At 40.6% G+C, this 20,801-nt stretch overlaps 1 protein-coding gene across 4 annotated transcripts in view; it reads left to right on the forward strand.

The window, feature by feature from the left end:
• The window catches only part of LOC133665405 (coiled-coil domain-containing protein 148-like), a 76,151-nt gene that overhangs the window by 30,598 nt on the left and 24,752 nt on the right, over nucleotides 1-20,801 (forward strand). For all 4 annotated transcript variants that reach the window (XM_062070693.1, XM_062070695.1, XM_062070696.1 and 1 more), the window contains 2 exons: nucleotides 584-790; nucleotides 19,222-19,362. In XM_062070693.1, coding sequence (XP_061926677.1) covers nucleotides 584-790; nucleotides 19,222-19,362 — 348 coding nt within the window. The remainder of the gene's footprint in view (nucleotides 1-583; nucleotides 791-19,221; nucleotides 19,363-20,801) is intronic.

Genomic DNA, 20,801 nt, shown 5'->3' on the forward strand with positions numbered 1-20,801 from the left:
TTAAGGACAAAGGGTGGATCCTCTGCAAATTTGACACTTTTATACATTAATAAACACGATTTGCTTCACCGCCTCCGGTGCTCCATTGGCAGGCCTGTCTGTTCACTTATTTTCAGTAAAACCAGTGAGCCGTATAATGCTTTCCCACCATCAGTTAGTCGCTATTAGCCCAGAGATGAATATCATTCCCTGTGTTCCATTGGAGCAGTCAAGTGATGCAGCCAAAGCGAGCCATGACACAATGATAAATAGCTTGTGGCAGCCCTCACACAGAAAAGAGCTGCTTTCCTTCAGGACATTTCACAGCCAGGAGAGAAGAGCGACGACTACCTTATACACCGGCAAAACTCAATCGGAGAAAAGCGTTTCCCTTTGGTCCCACTGCCTTTATTGTGGACTGTATATCTTGTAGTGTTGCTGTAAAAGGGTTTGCATCCTTAAGCACCAGGCCCCTGGTGAGGTATATTAACACAAGCACGTAACTTACGTTCAAAATGTATGTACCTTTTTAGTGTTTAAGAGATCGCGGTCTGAAAGCCTTTGTGGAACAACAGCATCGCCATTCTCCACCATGTTCTTCCAGATGGAACATGAGCGTCTCGGGGCCAGGCAACGCTTCACCCAGACGCACATAAAGGTCCTGACCCAGCAGTGGCAGCAGGACGAGGAAGAGCTACTGGCGAAAGCACTCGCCACCCTGCAGGAAGCAAGGGATGCCTACCAGGAGGAGCTGGAGCTCCAGAGAGACCGTCAACACCAGCAGGACATCTGCATTCGCCTCAGAGAAAAGGTAAGCGCTGGGTGTGAAGCAACATACCTTATGTCAACATTTAGCTGTATATCCTTATTTACCTGTATATCCTTATCCTTGTCATTCATAAGACACACTTTCCATTTGCAAGGTTGAACACAAATCTAGTCTAAAACACTGATTTGTTTGTAAATTAGAATGTCAAACTATTGCCTTTATAAAAAAGTTATGAACGGTAATGAACTGTACAGGCAACGTCTTAGGTACAAAACCCAAAACCAATGAAGTTGGCACGTTGTGTAATTCGTAAATGTCAGGTTCAAACACCGAACTATCTATTAAACAAGACAAGAAGCAAGGAATCAAACAGAGACAGGATTCAATTTAGCTCATGAGGAGAGCGCGTCGACCTGCACCCTCGTACAGTGTCACCCCGCCGCTCTGAGGAACAAGCTCCACACGCCTCATTTATTTGGGCATTTCCTGATTACATAGCTGCAGCTGCTTCTAAGGGGAGGGGTCATAAACAGCTGCTGCACTGGGTCATAATTAGTTCAAACAAAAAGGTGCTTGGAGCGGTGTCAGGTTTGCCCCTTCTCTGCTTGTAGATTTCGGGTCCTGATAAGGTCCTTCCTGTGGCTGTCCAAGATCTGAGAAGCCGACACCTCTACGGCGCATTCCATCGCACACAGTAGAGGTTTACAAGCTGTCTGCCTTTTGCTTGATAAGATCAAAGACAGATTTGTAAGCACCAGTGGATCGTAACCACAGGCCGCAGGGAATCCTTAACTCAAAGCAAACAAGTTGTGTGATAACTTACATACAATTATTCTGACAGTAAATAAAAACACAATACAATGATTTGCAAATCCTTTTCAACTTTATTCAATTGAATAGACTGCAAAGACAAGATATTTAATGTTTGAACTGAGAAACCAAATTTTTTTTTGCAAATTTTTAGAATTTAATGGCAGCAATACATTGTAAAAAAGTTGTCACAGGGGCATTTTTACCACTGTCTTACATGGCCTTTCCTTTTAACAACACTCAGTAAACATTTGGGAACTGAGGAGACACATTTTTTAAGCTTTTCAGGTGGAATTCTTTCCCATTCTTGCTTGATGTTCAGCTTAAGTTGTTCAACAGTCCAGGGTCTCCGTTGTGGTATTTTAGGCTTCATAATGTACCACACATTTTCAATGGGAGACAGGTCTGGACTACAGGCAGGCCAGTCTAGTACCCGCACTCTTTTACTATGAAGCCACGCTGTTGTAACACGTGGCTTGCCATTGTCTTGCTGAAATAAGCAGGGGCGTCCATGATAACGTTGCTTGGATGGCAACATGTGTTGCTTTTTTGAAACATGTTGCAAGCATCAAATTCAAAATGAGCTAATATTTGCAAAAACTAACGTTTTCCAGTTTGAACGTTAAGTATCTTGTCTTTGCAGTCTATTCAATTGAATATAGGTTGAAATGTATTTGCAAATCATTGTATTCTGTTTTTTTTTTTAAAGATTTACACAACGTGCCAACTTCAATGTTTTTTTGTAAACATTTTAACATTCCTTAGCATGTTTTAGCATACAGCGGCACAGTGTGTGAGTGGTTTAGCACATACGCCACCATATTTGAAGAGGGGGAGATCGTCACAATCGATAGATGGCAACTATTTAACCTTGCGGACTTGCTATCAATGATTGTGTGAGCTTGATAGAGGTCAGTAGGAATATGTTTTAAAAGGGTTATATTTGGCATGTCTGTTCATGTTTTTCTTTTGGCCATGTGTTTGTTTTTTGGACTCTTTTTAGTTCCTGGTTGCACTTCCTTGTTTGGTTTGGTTTCCATGGTCACCCATTAGTTTTCACCTGTCTTGTCACGCACCTGTTTCACGTTTCAAATCACGCACCTGTTTTCACTGATCACGTCACTATTTAAATCTGTCTGTTTCTGTTGTTCGTCCTGGCGACATCACATTCATCTTCTCCACACATTTATGCTCTGCTCATGTTATCATCGTTTTTCTATAGTCCATGCTGATCTTCTCATGCCAAGTAAGTTTTTGTTTAATAGTTTTTGTGCCCTTGTGCAAGTCTTTTGTTTTGTCATAGTCAAGTTTTTACCTCCGCTGTGAGCGCTTTTTGTTTGTACCTTTTTTTGAGTTAAAATATTAAACATGTCCTCACCTGCACGCCACGTATGGTCCAATTCATTTGCACCACGGGAGAACAAATCACGCCATAGACCAAGTCATGACAGATGTCGCCAGCAGAAGAGTTCTACCGCAAGATTGGACGAAGGAACGTGGGAGGTCCTGCGCGCCATGGAAGCCGAGACACTTCGCCATTCCCCCATGGAGCGCAGGGATCTCATGTGGGGTCCGACTGGCAAACTGGTGCCGATCAGCTCCGTTTGGCCCGGGGACGTTGGCACGTCATCCCTGTCCCGGAAGCGCCGCTCCAGACCGAGGACGTCAGGGAAGGTGAGCGGACAGCACGCTGCGCTCCCGCAAGCTCCTCCCCCTCCGGGCGGAAATGGGCCGCAGCCTGCCCGGCTTCCCCAGGATGACATCATAGACCAAGATTTTTTTTTCCTGAATTATTTTTCTTTTGATCACCCGCCCCCAGCAAAAGACTCTAAGTCCAAGATAGAGCACTATCAAAACATGTTTTTAGAAATAAGAGCATGTCAATGACAGTCACCCAGTTTCCCCCCCTGGACTCAAGTCACGCCCAAGTCAAGAAACAATTCTTTTTTTTCACCCACAAAAGCCCAGGTGGGGGGGAAGGAAAGACATTTTGGACAATTTAGAGGGGAGGATTTCTAATACAAAATAGCATAACTTTCTAACTTACATCTGTCAGTAGACTCGCTATGGAAGTGCTAAAAACTACAACACGGCTGTCCCTGTCAGGTTCAATCAATCAATCAATCAATGTTTATTTATATATCCCTAAATCACAAGTGTCTCAAAGGGCTGCACAAGCCACAACGACATTCGCGGTACTGAGCCCACATAAGGGCAAGGAAAAACTCACAACCCAGTGGGACGTCGATGTGAATGACTATGAGAAACCTTGGAGAGGACCGCATATGTGGGTGACCCCGCCCCTCTAGGGGAGACCGGATGCAATGGACGTCGAGTGGGTCTGACATAATATTGTGAAAGTCCAATGGTTCAAACACTGATGACATCTATTAAACAGACAAAGAAGCAAGGAATCAAACAGAGACATAATTAAATTTAGCTCAATTGAGGAGAACTGTCTGGACTGTACTCTTGTACAGTCTCCCACCACGCTCTGACGAAAGATTGTACGCCTCCTCTTTTATTTGGACTTTCCCTGATTACATGGCAACAGCTGTTTCTAAAGGAAGGGGGTCTTAAACAGCCGCTGCCTTTGGTCACAAAACAGTTCAAAGAAAAGGTGCCTGGAAGGGAGTCAGGCCCTGCTTCCTCTCCGCTTTGTAGATCTCGGGTGAAGACAAAATCTTCCTGTGGATTACAATACATCAAAGAAACCCACACCTTCATGTCCCTTCCCATCCTACACAGTGGCGTTCACAAGCCTTTTGATTGGTAGGATCAAAGACAGCTTTTGTCTGCTCGCCGGGAATTCATTGAAACACAAAGTTTTGTGATAACTTAGATACAATTATTCTGACAGACCCAGTCGAAGTGTAGGCACCTAAATAGGAGCGCCCACAAAACGATGCATGTCGAAGAGACGTTTTGATAGCGACTTGAAGATGGTCTGTAAAACATAACGCAGTATATGCATAATTTTGACCAAAGAACCACCTTTGCATGTTATGTAGACCACACAGAAGTGTTTTAAATGTAGAAATAAATATGATCCCTTTTTATATTTGGGAAGTCATCCTTTGGTGGGCTAAGAACACACAAAAGCTAATGCGTGTGCACATGTTACGTACATATGTACGTTACGCTATACTAGAAGCAGTAAGACGGTGGCATTATACTGTGTAAAATACATTGGAAAGTTAGCACCCTCTAGGCATCTCTGTAAATGTTACACACAGCCCCTTTAACATAAAAAAAGAACATGATGTCAACAATAATTTCAAGACAAATTATGTATCGATATTTACTTGTTTTATACCACACATACTTAAAATAGACACTAGATGGCAGTAGAGTCACATACTCAAAGCGTATTTTCAAATTACAGTACTGTTTTAATTATTTATAGCAAAAATACTAATGATTCATTAGAAATATAGAAATAAACACCAACTGCTCTGTGGTCCACAAGTTGCAGACATTCTCTGTGTATGTTTTACCTTTGAAAAGTGTTTGTCTATCTCAATCATTTATTTATGTTCCAACACATTTATTTACCCCCGCACGTTAAGAGCATCTGTGAACCGTTGAAAGCAATCCAAAGCGGTAAAAGAGAGTTGATATGAGCTGCCATTTTCTAGGTCTGCATAACAAATGAGACTCTGTTCCTAATTGTCTTACCCTGGATAGATAAAGGTTGAATTAATACAGAACACATGTAAACTAGGAAGTAAGGATGCAGTTGTGTTGCTTAATGTTTATGTTCTACGTTATCTAGGAGATTTAGCGCCTTAGACAGAAACCGGAGGTACGCTTATCCTCAAGAGTTACGGGTGAGATGGAGCCTATACCAGCTGACTTTGGGCGAGAGACAGTGTACAGTACACTTAGGACTAGGGATGTCCGATAATGGCTTTTTCGCCGATATCCGATATTCCGATATTGTCCAACTCTTAATTACCGATACCGATATCAACCGATACCGATATATACAGTCGTGGAATTAACAAATTATTATGCCTAATTTGGACAACCAGGTATGGTGAAGATAAGGTGATTTAAAAAAAAATAATAATAATAATGAGATAAATAAATTAAAAACATTTTCTTGAATAAAAAAGAAAGTAAAACAATACAAAAACAGTTACATAGAAACTAGTAATTAATGAAAATGAATCAAATTAACTGTTAAAGGTTAGTAGTACTATTAGTGGACCAGCAGCACGCACAACCATGTGTGCTTACGGACTGTATCCCTTGCAGACTGTATTGATATATATTGATATATAATGTAGGAACCAGAATATTAATAACAGAAAGAAACAACCCTTTTGTGTGAATGACTGTGAATGGGGTAGGGAGGTTTTTTGGGTTGGTGCACTAATTGTAAGTGTATCTTGTGTTTTTTATGTTGTCACCAAAATGATTCCCGGGCGCGGCGCCGCTGCTGCCCACTGCTCCCCAAGGGGATGGGACAAATGCAGAGGACAAATTTCACCACATCTAGTGTGTGTGTGACAATCATTGGTACTTTAATCTTTAATCTTTAATTTAATAAAAAATAAAAAAATAAAATTAAAAAAAACCTGATACCGATAATAAAAAAAACGATACCGATAATTTCCGATATGACATTTTAAAGCATTTATCGGCCGATAATATCGGCATGCCGATATTATCGGACATCTCTACTTAGGACTGGTCGCTAGCCAACGGCAGGGTACCTAAAGACAAGCAAGCATTCAGACCGATGGCCAATATAGAGTCTCCAATTAGCCTAACAAGTCTTACCATTGAAGATGCTTGACAGACACATTTAACAAAAAGGTTTTGTTCGTTGCTAAGCTTCTCTTGTTATTTCAGCTACTTGCTATTTATAGCATTTAGCATCGGCTTGGTAAGACTAATTAACCCTTGTGTAATGTTCATATTGTTGGTACTCAGCCAGCGTTTGTGCAATTTGGGGCTTTTAATGCCTCACATTCAAACACTTTTATGTTAAAATACTGAACAGATGTTTATTGGGATAAAGTAAACATCTGTTCGGTATTTTAACATAAAAGTGTTTGATTGTGAGGCATTAAAAGCCCCAAATTGCAACGGGTCCATCAGACCCACAAACATTGGCTGAGTAACAACAATATGAACGTTGCACGGAAAATTTCTCTGCCAGTTTCTGCATCCCACAGGGATTCTTCTTTTGTGTTTCTGCACCTGCGGTTCCCACACAAGGTTGCAACATTGTTTGTCAACACTGTCTGCTCTCATTTTCTCGCACATTTGACCCTCTGATGTTCTGTGTACCTACACTCTGTCCTCCTGTCTAGGCCTGGTGTGTGTGTGTGTGTGTGTGTGTGTGCGCATGTGTGTGTGTGTGTGTGTGTGTGTGTGTGTGTGTGTGTGTGTGTGTGTGTGTGTGTGTGTGTGTGTGTGTGTGTGTGTGTGTGTGTGTGTGTGTGTGTGTGTGTGGTACACAGAACATCAATTTCCACACTTCTATTAGCCCCGGGTCCCGGACATCTTATATGTAATAGAAATGTGTAAGGGGGTGTATGGTGTGTGGTCATTAAATATGTATTCTGATATGTTATTCACAGAAAATGAGCCAAAGTCAGTGAGTCTCAGTTTGAAAATATAATTAATTGTATTATTTTTCTTTTAATAAAAAAATGAAAACGGGTCCCACAGACCCGAACACCACACAATGCTGAATGTATTGCTCATAGTTTTGGCTATTTTACACTAAAAAGAGCTATAGAAAAATAGCAAAACCCACAACCTTTTACATGCTCACAACTTAGCTGATACCGTGTGTGATGTCACACATGCTGATCATAGTTTAATCTCCAATTTTTGTTGGACTCTTCAGACATTTTGGTTCAAATCCACAATGTGGGATTTTTGGTTTGTTCCAAATTCCAAACAAAACTCTTCTTCAAAAGAAATCTACAGGCTCCAATTATACTACTTGTCTGCTCGATCCGCCGGTGAGAGTCTGACAGCATCTCGGGCTCAAGCTGCCACTAGGGATGAGCTGTTAATGCAAACAAGATAATGAGGAAGGTCTCGCAAAACATGATGCCGCCGTCTCAGAGGAGTGTTTGTGCAAATTCACACGACAACCTAGTTACTCATGTAAACACATCTGCTTGTGTTCTGGTGTTGATGCAGTGTCGGTTGTCGGCTTGCCAGTTTTGGAATGATACTCGCACACGGTGGAGGATTTAATCACAGCCATAAAAAGGTCTTAACTTGAATTCTGAGCTATAAAGTGTTTGGGATTCTTTCTCATTCATCTAGAGCAGTGGTCCCCAAACTACGGCCCGCAGAAAGTCCCAATTTGAAAAAAAAACAATTAAATTTTTTAATTTTTTCGATTTATTCTTTTTTTTAAATCTGTCGTTTCTAATCCATTTTCTACCGCTTGTTACTCTCGGTGTCTCCTAGCCGCTCAGGCAAATCATATTGTCTAAAAGTGCATTTTCCCATCGATAACGTGACATCGGCGTGAAATTCATGAAAAAAATGGAATACTAACAGACAAACAATACGGATCCAAACCCAATATTTCAACATCAATGGCATTAATCGAAATAAAGGAAGAGATTACCAACGCAAGAGATGGTACACAGAGTGCAGCAGCACTGTTTATGGAACTAACAAAAGCATTTGACATAATCAATCATAATATCTTAATAAACTAATAAGAACGGTATGGCATCAGACGGTCTTAAAATGGGTAAGAAGCTACTTAAAGGGGAACTGCACTTTTTTGGGGGAATTTTGCTTACCGTTCACAATCATGGGGACGGCGTGGCGCAGTTGATAGAGTGGCCGTACCAGCAACCTGAGGGTTCCTGGTTTGATCCCCAGCTTCTACCAACCTAGTCACGTCCGTTGTGTCCTTGAGCAAGACACTTCACCCTTGCTCCTGATGGGTCGTGGGTTAGCGCCATCAGTGTGTGAATGGGTGAATGTGGAAATAGTGTCAAAGCGCTTTGTGTACTTTGAAGGTAGAAAAGCACTATACAAGTATAACCCATTTATCATGAGAGACAATAACACACGTCTTTTTTAAACGATTTTACAGATGATAAACGCTTGAAAGATGTGGCTCATGGGAGTCACTATTGTAGCCTAAAACAACTTCAGAACCCTCCAGCAACATTTTATATACACACATCAAGTCTATATACTGTATAATGTAGTAAAAGACACCTTCATAACAATATGTAATATGTCCAATATTTACCGTATTTTGATCATTTTAATCATTTACAAGACTGATTTCTTTAGCGCATTGATTTCTTTTTGCATAGCAGCGCATGTCTGACTTCTGACTTCTAGAATCAAACACCAGTGTGTTCTAATCATGTCAGACTTGGTAACAGACATACACTATATTGCCAAAAGTATTTGGCCACCCATCCAAATGATTAGAATCAGGTGGCCTAATCACTTGGCCCGGCCACAGGTGTATAAAATCAAGCACCAAAACATTTTTGGACAATTCCATGCTCCCAACCTTGTGGGAACAGTTTGGAGCGGGCCCCTTCCTCTTCCAACATGACTGTGCACCAGTGCACAAAGCAAGGTCCATAAAGACATGGATGACAGTCTGGTGTGGATGAACTTGACTGGCTTGCACAGAGTCCTGACCTGAACTCAGATAGAACACCTTTGGGATGAATTAGAATTGGTGTGACCTCACCAATGCGCTTTTGGAAGAATGGTGGAAAATTCCTATATACTCCACAACCTTGTGGACAGCCTTCCCAGAAGAGTTGAAGCTGTAATAGCTGCAAAAGGTGGACCCACATCATATTGAACTCTATGGGTTAGGAATGGGATGGCACTTCATGTTCATATGTGAGTCAAGGCAGGTGGCCAAATACTTTTGGCAATATAGTGTATGTATGGACGATATCTATCATAATATCGCACAGCACTGCAATACAGTAAGTGCAATTTCACTATGTTTTCAGCTGATTTAGAGGCATATTGTCTTCCAAACGTAAGGATGTTTATTTTAATTTTATGACCTTAAAGTGTTTGAATTTGATGTTTCCACTTGATAAAGGATGTCCAAAAAGTAGTTAAGTACTTCTGAGGATTGCGGTAGTTTCGTCTAGTTTTTGTCCCTTGAACAATTCTGTGAACCATGACTCACTGATTTGTTAGTACCGAGTGTGAGTAATTTCAGTGGGCATGCCACAAATTATTTCTCATTGTTCCTAATTGGTCATTTTGCTCACAGCCTTTCCTAAACTGATTCAGTCCTATTATACTATACATTGGAAGTCTGTCAATTAGACATGCACTAGATAGTTATGACGGCTACGGTGACGCCCCCCTGACAGAAGACGTCAATTTACGATTCAAGGTTTTGAACAGTCTGCAGTGCAACGATAATAAAAGAAGGCCGTCATTCTTTTGTTTTGCTGACATCCCAGCAGTCTTTGCAAAGCTCCATAAAAGGATCCTGTTTGCTTGCCTTTACTTCAGACAACATTTTGTTAAAGGGAATGAATACTTTAGTCTCTCCAGAGTCACTTTGTTGGCATTGTGCTCGCTAAATTAGACTCACGGTGGTTCTGACAGTAAATTCCCATCTTTAAGCTGCTTTCCAGATGCAAATTGACCTTATTTAATTGACAAATTAATTGCAATTAGCTGCTGATTGTATTCCCTTATGTTCCCTGATAACAGACCTTCAATACATATTGAACAGGAGTGACTGACACCGTATTACCTCAATACCATAACACCTCTCAGTATGCCATGCAGTACTACACTACTACATCACTGCACCTTCAAATACACTATATTGCCAAAAGTATTTGGCCACCCATCCAAATGATCAGAATCAGATGTCCTAATCACTTGGCCCAGTGTATAAAATCAAGTACTTAGGCATGGAGAAGGTTTCTACAAACATTCGTGAAAGAATGGGCCGCGTGGAACTGTGCCACCTGTGCAACAAATCCAGTCGTGAAATTTCCTCGCTCCTAAATATTCCAAAGTCAACTGTTGGCTTTATTATAAGAAAATGGAAGAGTTTGGGAACAACAGCAACTCAGCCATCGAGTGGTAGGCCACGTAAACTGACAGAGAGGGTTCAGGGATGCTGAAGCGCATAGTGCAAAGACTTTCTGCACAGTCAGTTGCTACAGAGCTCCAAACTTCATGTGACCTTCCAATTAGCCCACGTACAGTACGCAGAGAGCTTCATGGAATGGGTTTCCATGGCCGAGCAGCTGCATCTAAGCCATACATCCCCAAGTCCAATGCAAAGCGTCAGATGCAGTGGTATAAAGCACATCACCACTAGACTCTAGAGCACTGGAGACATGTTCTCTGGAGTGAAGAATCACGCTTTTCCATCTGGCAATCTGATGGACGAACCTGGGTTTGGAGGTAGCCAGGAGAACGCTACATTTCGGACTGCATTGTGCCGAGTGTGGAATTTGGTGGGGGAGGAATTGTGGTGTGCGATTGTTTTTCAGGAGTTGGGTTTGGCCCCTTAGTTCCAGTGAAATGAACCTTGAATGCTCCAGGATACCAAAACATTTTTGGACAATTCCATGCTCCCAAACTTGTGGTTGGAGCAGGCCCTTCCTCTTCCAACATGAATGTGCACCCGTGCACAAAGCAAGGTCCATAAAGACGTGGATGACAGAGTCTGGTGTGGATGAACTTGACTGGCCTGCACAGAGTTCTGACCTGAACCCGATAGAACACCTTTGGGAAGAATTAGAACGGAGACTGGGAGCCAGGCCTTCTCCACCAACATCAGTGTGTGACCTCACCAATTGCTTTTGGAAGAATGGTCGAAAATTCCTATTAAAAAAACACTCTGCAACCTTGTGGACAGCCTTCCCAGAAGAGTTGAAGCTGTAATACCTGCAAAAGATGGACCCACATCATATTGAACCCTATGGGTTAGGAATGGGATGGCACTTCAAGTTCATATGTGAGTCAAGGCAGGTGGCCAAATACTTTTGGCAATATAGTGTATTTACATTAGTAATATTGTGTTGCCTCTATAAAGTCCAAACAGAAGTGTTTTTAGTGGAGGATTGTTTTTAAGTCCCCTGCTGCTCCAGTCAGACACACACCACGTGCAAGTGCCTTGATGATACTGCCGGCGCTAATGCGCCTGAGACCATTTTAATTTGCAGTCCATTCCTGTGGGCACCCCTGTGCTCTACTCTGATAGGCATGTGAATCTGTTTGCACGCTCGGAATGCTGCACTTGAATAGCCGGCACGCCACAGAGAGGCTGCTGCTGCTACTGCTGTGTAACGAGCCTGTCATTCATTCATCCCCTAGAAAATGTTGCACTATGCGTGTCTGCGTGTCCTTGCCAAATGTTTTGTCAGCGTCTTGCTCGGTAGGAGAGAGATGTCCCTGGGAAAACGTGTAAACTTTTAAATGAAGTAAACTTGCACAATCTAATGAGAGCCAATGCAAGAGCTGTATCAAAAATAAGCAGGTAACTAGTACACATGTATATGTGACCATGTATACTTGTTTTACTGTGTTTGTAACAGTACACCATAAGCACATTTTTTAAGTTCACCATTTGGTTCATATCCATATTCAGCGTTGGCGTTAATGCACTTTTTGGATCTTTTTACGCATTGAAATCATAAAGGATTTTTTATCTATTAATTTTTACCTCTCATCGCTTTCCGCCGACGTTTTGTTTACCATGTTTTCCAAAGTTGAACTTACCCACCTCAATACTTTTGATTAGAGATGTCCGATAATGGCTTTTTGCCGATATCCGATATTCCGATATTGTCCAACTCCTAATTACCGATACCGATATCAACCGATACCGATATCAACCGATACCGATTTATACAGTCGTGGAATTAACACATTATTATGCCTAATTTGGACAACCAGGTATGGTGAAGATAAGGTCCTTTTTTTTTTTAATTAATAAAATAAAATAAGATAAATAAATTAAAAACATTTTCTTGAATAAAAAAGAAAGTAAAACAATATAAAAACAGTTACATAGAAACTAGTAATTAATGAAAATGAGTAACATTATCTGTTAAAAGTTAGTACTATTAGTGGACCAGCAGCACACACAATCATGTGTGCTTACGGACTGTATCCCTTGCAGACTGTATTGATATATATTGATATATAATGTAGGAACCAGAATATTAATAACAGAAAGAAACAACCCTTTTGTCTGAATGAGTGTGAATGGGGGAGGGAGATTTTTTGGGTTGGTGTACTAATTGTAAGTGTATCTTGTGTTTTTTATGTTGATTTAATAAATTTAAAAAAATAAAATAAAAAACATAACGATACCGATAATAAAAAAAACGATGCCGATAATTTCAGTTATTACATTTTAAAGCATTTATCGGCAGGCCGATATTATCAGACATCTCTACTTTTGATGCATCGGTAGGGGTGAAAATGGCCTTAAATTGAAGATGACAGGAAATGCTGTCATTCTGTATGTTCATAGCCAATTTTAATGAACATTTTGATTTAGGATATCTCACATACAAATATTTTTTATATTTGTACACGGGATATCCTAAATCAAAATCTTCATTAAAATTGGGCATTCTTACTCAACAACCGTACATGTCACACTAAGGGTGGCCGTATAAACAACGCCAACACTGTCATAAACCTGTGCCATATTGTGGAAGCATACTAAACAACAATGACAAACACTTTTCGGGAGAATATTTGAATCGCAACACAACATAAACACAACAGAACAAATACCCAGAATTCCCTGCAGTACCAACTCTTCCGGGACGCTACACTATTTTATTTGGTACAGGGTCTAATTATAAGTGTGACCAGTAGATGGGAGTCAAACATAAGAGATAAGTCTCAAGTAAATAACACCAACATTTTAAATGTCCCAATGAAAATATAGAACATGAAACACGGCGCTCAAAAATATATCAAAATGTTTTAGTAGTAAATATTTTAGTGCCATTTCAAATATAAAGTAGTGTAAAGTTCTTACTTATATCTGTCAATAAACTCGCCATGAAAGCGCTAAAACATACCGGTGTAGTGAGTTTACATTATTCACGTTTATGACAACTTTTTTCCAAAACACAATGAAGAATGTGAGATACAACAGGATAATGCATACATTTATCATTTGTTTTGAAAACGCTTAAAAAAAGGGGGACCCCAAAAATTTACTGTGGGATCCCATTTTTATGACTTGATGGGGTCCCTGGGACCCCAATAAGATTCATAACGCCAACACTGCATATTGTTTCAGAGGAGAGCAACATGCAAAACATAAGACTAACAGTAAAATTTTTACTTACCGTATTTTTCAAACTATAAGGCGCATTTAAAATCCTTTCATTTTCTCAAAACTCGACAGTGCGCCTTAGAACCCGGTGCGCCTAATGTACGGAATGATTCTGGTTGTGCTTACCGACCTCGAAGCAATTTTATTTGGTGCATGGTGTAATGTTAAGTGTGACCAGTAGATGGTAGTCACACATAAGAGATACGTGTAGACCGCAATATGACGCCAGTAAACAACACCCAAAACTTTAAATGTTTCATTAAAAATGAAGAACATTACACACGGCACTCAAAAAACCGTCAAAATGTTTTAGTATGACTTTGAAGCCACACCGCTTGGTGGATTGTCGGCCCATTACGGCTACCGTAGTCAGGGATACAAGTATTACTATGGTGTGTGTATAAGGACCGCAAAATGGCACACATTAGCAGACATGTTACCTGGCGTTTTGTTATACAATATTATGCGAAACCAACTTTTCTTACCTTCTGGTGCCTGCTGATGTGAATTTGAGATCTGCATAAGTCCTGAAAATTTGCGCACGTCCGCCACTGCAGTCCGTGCCGATGCCGTAGTCGATAAGCTTCTTCTTTTTCTCTATCTTCTTGTCATGGGGCATTCACCCTCTGCTGTAAAAGTTATAACTTGTATCTCGCTATGGAAGCGCTAAAAACTACCTGTGCAGTGGGTTTACAAAAGTCACCCACGGAACTTTAGTTATTAGAGAGTTACGGTCGGACGTTTTTTCACGGGACACATTTACGGCGTTGTTGTTGCACTAGTGAGCCACGGATGAGGAGATGCTGCTTCGTTATCGATTGAAGTAAAGTCTGAATGTCATTAAAACAGTTAGCTCCATCTTTTGACACTTCTTCCACTCCCGTCCTTGCACGCTACACCGCTACAACAAAGATGACGGGGAGAAGACGCTATCGAAGGTGAGCCATGTAAATAAGACCGCCCACAAAACGGCGCATCCTGAAGCGACTGTCAGAAAGCGATCTGTAAAACATAATCTATGCAACATTCTGACCAAAGAACCACCATTACATGTTATGTAGACCACAAGGAAGTATTTTCCATTTAGAAATAAATCCTAATATGACCCCTTTAATGCGCCTTATAATCCGGTGCGCCTTTTGTATGAAAAAAGACCTGACTAGTCCCGCTCATCGGCATTGCGCTTTATAATCTGGTGCGCCCTATGGTCCAGAAAATACAGTATTATTTAATCATTCTTGGTAATTGAAGGTCTCTTATTGTCTGAAGTGGAGCATGAATAGTTCCAGCTTGTAGCCCCGTTCTTAATCTCCACGGTCAAATGCGACAGACTGCGTTCATCTTGTCCATATGTATTTGTCCGTTGACGTATTTCACCTGTAAAAACAGGAGATTTTACCGAATCTGCGAGTTCTGGATTTTTCTTGGCGTTATCGCTAGCCCTGACTCCCGCTTGTCAAAGACTGGCGTGAACTGTTTTCGAATGTTTCGTTTCTAGGGACACTAGAATAAAATAGAATAGAATAGAATAGAATGCACTTTATTGTCATTATATTTGCATATAACGAGATTAAGGACTCCAATTTAAGGTGCGGTAGTGGGAACAAATATGGGGTAAAAATAAATTACACAAGAGGTAATAAAGAAAAAAACCAACAACTAACAATTGAAATAAACAGACTACTATCCAATAAAAATAATAAGCAGTCCTGTACAATATACAAAGCACTATAGAAATACAAAATACTGTACAATATACAGTACAAGGCAAGAGTACCGGAGTAAAAAATAACAATCAGTCTCGAATGTATTGCACTCGAAGGGTAATATTGCACAGTAGGGTATTAGGGTAGGATATTGTATAGGGGTGAATTATTATTATAAGTATATACTCGAGCTTGTGGTGGTGTATCGCAATTCTGAGGTTTCTTTCCTAAAGGTAGTTTTTTCGCCAAATGCTTGCTCAATTGGCCTTTGCCAAAGTTGCCTTTTGTCACTGCTTCTGTTTATTAATTTCATGGACAGAATTTCTAGTTGCGGGTGTCCAGCTCGGGACCCTGAGGATCTTGTCCCTATTATTTGCGGAAGATGTGGTCCCGATGTCCTCATTAAGGTGTGACAGCTGTCCATCATTTACTGGGGTTGTTCGCAGCCGAGAGTTTAGACTCAGCCCATTCCAAATCTGAGACAATGGTTCCGTAAAAGAGCGAATTTTACCCTTTGGTTGGGAGTGAGGTCTTGCCCCAGGTCGAAGTTTTGAACTATCTTGGGATCTTGTTCACAAGTGATGGAAGGCTGGAGAGTGATATCAACTGGCGAATTGTTGCAATGTAATGTGGTCGCTGTACCAGACCATTGCGGTGAAGCGGGAGCTGAGCCAGTAGACAAAGCAAAGCCATCCATTTACCTACCTACCTAACCTCACCTACTGTCACAATTGGGTCTTGACTAAAAAAGCCTTCCCCCACTCGGTGGCTTCACTCACCCTCAGAGAGGAGGAGCTCTGTGTAGAGACTCTGGTACTGCACATAAGGAGAAGCCAGTTGAGGTGGCTTAGGTAGTGTATATTCCTTCTGATTGCCTCCAGCATGCTTCCCTGGCGAGGTGTTACAGGCATGCCCAGCTTGGAGGAAGACCTGGGATAGACACAGTTTATGTCAGAGATGATGTCTCGCAGCTGGCATGGGAACGCATCGGTGTCTTCCATGTGGAACCTATAAAGGTGGCCGGAGACCAGGAAGTCTGGGCTTTACTACTGAGACTGCTGCTCCCGCCTTATTATTATTATTCCAGATAAGCAGACTAGGAGGGATGGAAGTGACCCAAAAGGGGCTGCGGTTTGGTGGCTTGCCAATCCCCTGCCAGTACCTCGCTGATAGTGTGAGGGTGAGGCATGATCTGACTGTTGCCAGAGGTTTGGGTCTGGGTGAGATCACAGCTGGGGACTGTGAGGTGGGTTCTGTCTCTGTTGGGGAGAGGATGGGGGACCGGTTGCTTGTGAGGCGGGGTGTCTCTGAGCACTGCGGGGCAAGCATCCCGTCTTTCTGGCCGTGTGAGGTGTGGTTTCTCATTGGCCCTGGGGCTGGTTGTCTCCGCCTTGTTCTCAGCCGGGCACGTCTGTCTACAGCCTGCCGCTGGCCTGCAGGGCGGCCCGGTGGGCCCTGTTCTGGGGGTCCTGTCGCTGGCCGTTCTGCCTGCGTGGGCCCGGTGGTCCCTGGGCACCGCACCTGCTGTTTTGGGTTGGGCTTTCTGGGTGGCTGGTGCTGTACTTTGGCTCCCGCACATACTGGGAGACAAATATATTGTACATTCAAACATACAGTACATACATACACATATGTACATTCATATATGCATACGCTTGCACATACAAACCCCGTTTCCATATGAGTTGGGAAATTGTGTTAGATGTAAATATAAACGGAATACAAGGTTTTGCAAATCCTTTTCAACTCATATTCAATTGAATGCACTGCAAAGACAACATATTTGATGTTCAAACTCATAAAATTTATTTTTTGCAAATAATAATTAACTTAGAATTTCATGGCTGCAACACGTGCCAAAGTAGTTGGGAAAGGGCATGTTCACCACTGTGTTACATGGCCTTTCCTTTTAACAACACTCAGTAAACGTTTGGGAACTGAGGAGACACATTTTTAAGCTTCTCAGGAGGAATTATTTCCCATTCTTGCTTGATGTACAGCTTAAGTTGTTCAACAGTCCGGGGGTCTCCGTTGTGGTATTTTAGACTTCATAATGCGCCACACATTTTCAATGGGAGACAGGTCCGGACTACAGGCAGGCCAGTCTTGTACCCGCGCTCTTTTACTATGAAGCCACGTTGATGTAACACGTGGCTTGGCATTGTCTTGCTGAAATAAGCAGGGGTGTCCATGGTAACGTTGCTTGGGTGGCAACATATGTTACTCCAAAACCTGTATGTACCTTTCAGCATTAATGGCGCCTTCACAGATGTGTAAGTTACCCATGTCTTGGGCACTAATACACCCCCATACCATCACAGATGCTGGCTTTTCAACTTTGCGCCTATAACAATCCGGATGGTTCCTTTCCTCTTTGGTCGGGAGGACACGACATCCAAAGTTTCCATAAACAATTTGAAATGTGGACTCGTCAGACCACAGAACACTTTTCCACTTTGTATCAGTCCATCTTAGATGAGCTCAGGCCCAGCGAAGCCGACGGCTTTTCTGGGTGTTGTTGATAAATGGTTTTCGCCTTGCATAGGAGAGTTTTAACTTGCACTTACAGATGTAGCGACCAACTGTAGTTACTGACAGTGGTTTTCTGAAGTGTTCCTGAGCCCATGTGGTGATATCCTTTACACACTGATGTCGCTTGTTGATGCAGTACAGCCTGAGGGATCGAAGGTCACGGGCTTAGCTGCTTACGTGAAGTGATTTCTCCAGATTCTCTGAACCCTTTGATGATATTATGGACCGTAGATGGTGAAATCCCTAAATTCCTTGCAATAGCTGGTTGAGAAAGGTTTTTCTTAAACTGTTCAACAATTTGCTCACGCATTTGTTGACAAAGTGGTGACCCTCGCCCCATCCTTGTTTGTGAATGACTGAGCATTTCATGGAATCTACTTTTATACCCAATCATGGCACCCACCTGTTCCCAATTTGCCTGTTCACCTGTGGGATGTTCCAAATAAGTGTTTGATGAGCATTCCTCAACTTTATCAGTATTTATTGCCACCTTTCCCAACTTCTTTGTCACGTGTTGCTGGCATCAAATTCTAAAGTTAATGATTATTTGCAACAAAAAAAAAGTTTATCAGTTTGAACATTAAATATGTTGTCTTTGTAGCATATTCAACTGAATATGGGTTGAAAATTATTTGCAAATCATTGTATTCCGTTTATATTTACATCCAACACAATTTCCCAACTCATATGGAAACGGGGTTTGTACATCCATACACAAATACGTACATACACACACGCGGCACATACATGCAAATTCACTGTACAAACACACATACCTACGGTATATATACACACATATATTCACGTTTCATCAAACCTATACTAAAGTTGTCCTCCTTGCATATGTGTATTATCTTAATAAAATAAAGATGGATACTTCAGGATGAATATTTGGCTCCCAGAGAACATTGTATACTCCCTATAAACCCTATAATTTTGATCAACTGACTAGAACAACATGAGGGAGCTAAATCAAGTTCTCTCTTTTAGTTTCAAAATTTTCCTTTTTGGAATCCTGTAACATTTTCACTTTATCATTCAATGCATCCTGAAGTAGTGTGCTACATTGAAGGTATCTGACCTTATTAGTATTCTTATTATTATTGTAGCTGCAGCAGTGGCGGGCCCATCAGGAAGAGGTCGCCCAGCTGCAGGGATCCATCGCTGCCCGACAACAAGAGGAAGCTGAAGCTATATTAAAGAGAGAGCAGGAAAAGGAAGCCGCCCTCAGGGCACATCAGAAGGAAAAGGTGAGAGTATCTGCATCACACACACACATATATATATATATATATATATATATATATATATATATATATATATATATATATATATATATATATATATATATATATATATATATATATATATATATATATATATATATATATATATATATATATATATATATAAAAACACAGGTGAAACAAAAAAATTACATAGGCTAATAAATATACAACTCAAGATATTTTTCAAGCTTTCTTTTTGTATCATTTCAATACTTATGGCTTACATGGCTTCATATTACATATTAGTTTCACATTTGAAGTTGAATTTCTTACATGAATTAACTTTTGCAAGGTATTACACATTTTTGGAGTTTCACTTGTATACTGTATGTCTGTATAGTACACTGTAGCTTTTAATGTTAAAAATGTCAGAAAATCCCAAATTAGACCAGAATTTTCAGGAAAAATATGCTTCTTTCGCTGCACAAAAACATGACTTAGACTTAGACCAACTTTAATGATCCACAAGGTAAATTGTTCCACACTGTAGCTCAGTTACAAAGGATGGAAATTATATGGATTCAAAGGATAATTAATGCACATAAGGGCACAAAAAGAGAGCGAAAACAAAAGGTATAAAGTAGACAAAAAATGTACCATAGTAGCAATATAACATATATGTAATATTTACACATTATATATTAGGGCTGTGAATCTTTGGGGGTCCCACGATTCGATTCAGTATCGATTCTTGGGGTCACGATTCGATTCAAAATCGATTTTTTTTTTTCAATTCAACACGATTCTTGATTCAAAAACGATTTTTTTCCCGATTCAAAAGGATTCTCTATTCATTCAATACATAGGATTTCAGCAGGATCTACCCAGTCTGCTGACAGGCAAGCAGAGTAGTACATTTTATAATTGTAAAGGACAATGTTTTATCAACTGATTGCAATAATGTAAATTTGTTTTAACTATTAAATGGACCAAAAATATGACTTATTTTATCTCTGTGAAAATATTGGACACAGTGTGTTGTCAAGCTTATGACATGCGATGCAAGTGTAAGCCACTGTGACACTATTGTTCTTTTTTTTAAAAATGTTTTTAATAAATGTTTAATGATAATGTCCATGAGGGATTTTTAATCACTGCTATGTTGAAATTGTAACTAATATTGATACTGTTGTTGATAATATTCATTTTTGTTTCACTACTTTTGGTTTGTTCTGTGTCGTGTTTGTGTGTCCTCTCAATTGCTCTGTTTATTGCAGTTCTGAGTGTTGCCGGGTCGGGTTTGGTTTTGGAATTGGATTGCATTGTTACGGTATTGCTGTGTATTGTTTTGTTGGATTGATTAATTAAAAATAAAAAAAATAAAAATAAATAAATACATTTAAAAAATCAAATTTTTAAAAATGAGAATCGATTCTGAATCGCACAACGTGAGAATCGCG

This window comes from Entelurus aequoreus, linkage group LG14 (genome assembly GCF_033978785.1).
Source record: "Entelurus aequoreus isolate RoL-2023_Sb linkage group LG14, RoL_Eaeq_v1.1, whole genome shotgun sequence".
In the NCBI taxonomy this organism is placed as follows: Eukaryota; Metazoa; Chordata; class Actinopteri; order Syngnathiformes; family Syngnathidae; genus Entelurus; species Entelurus aequoreus.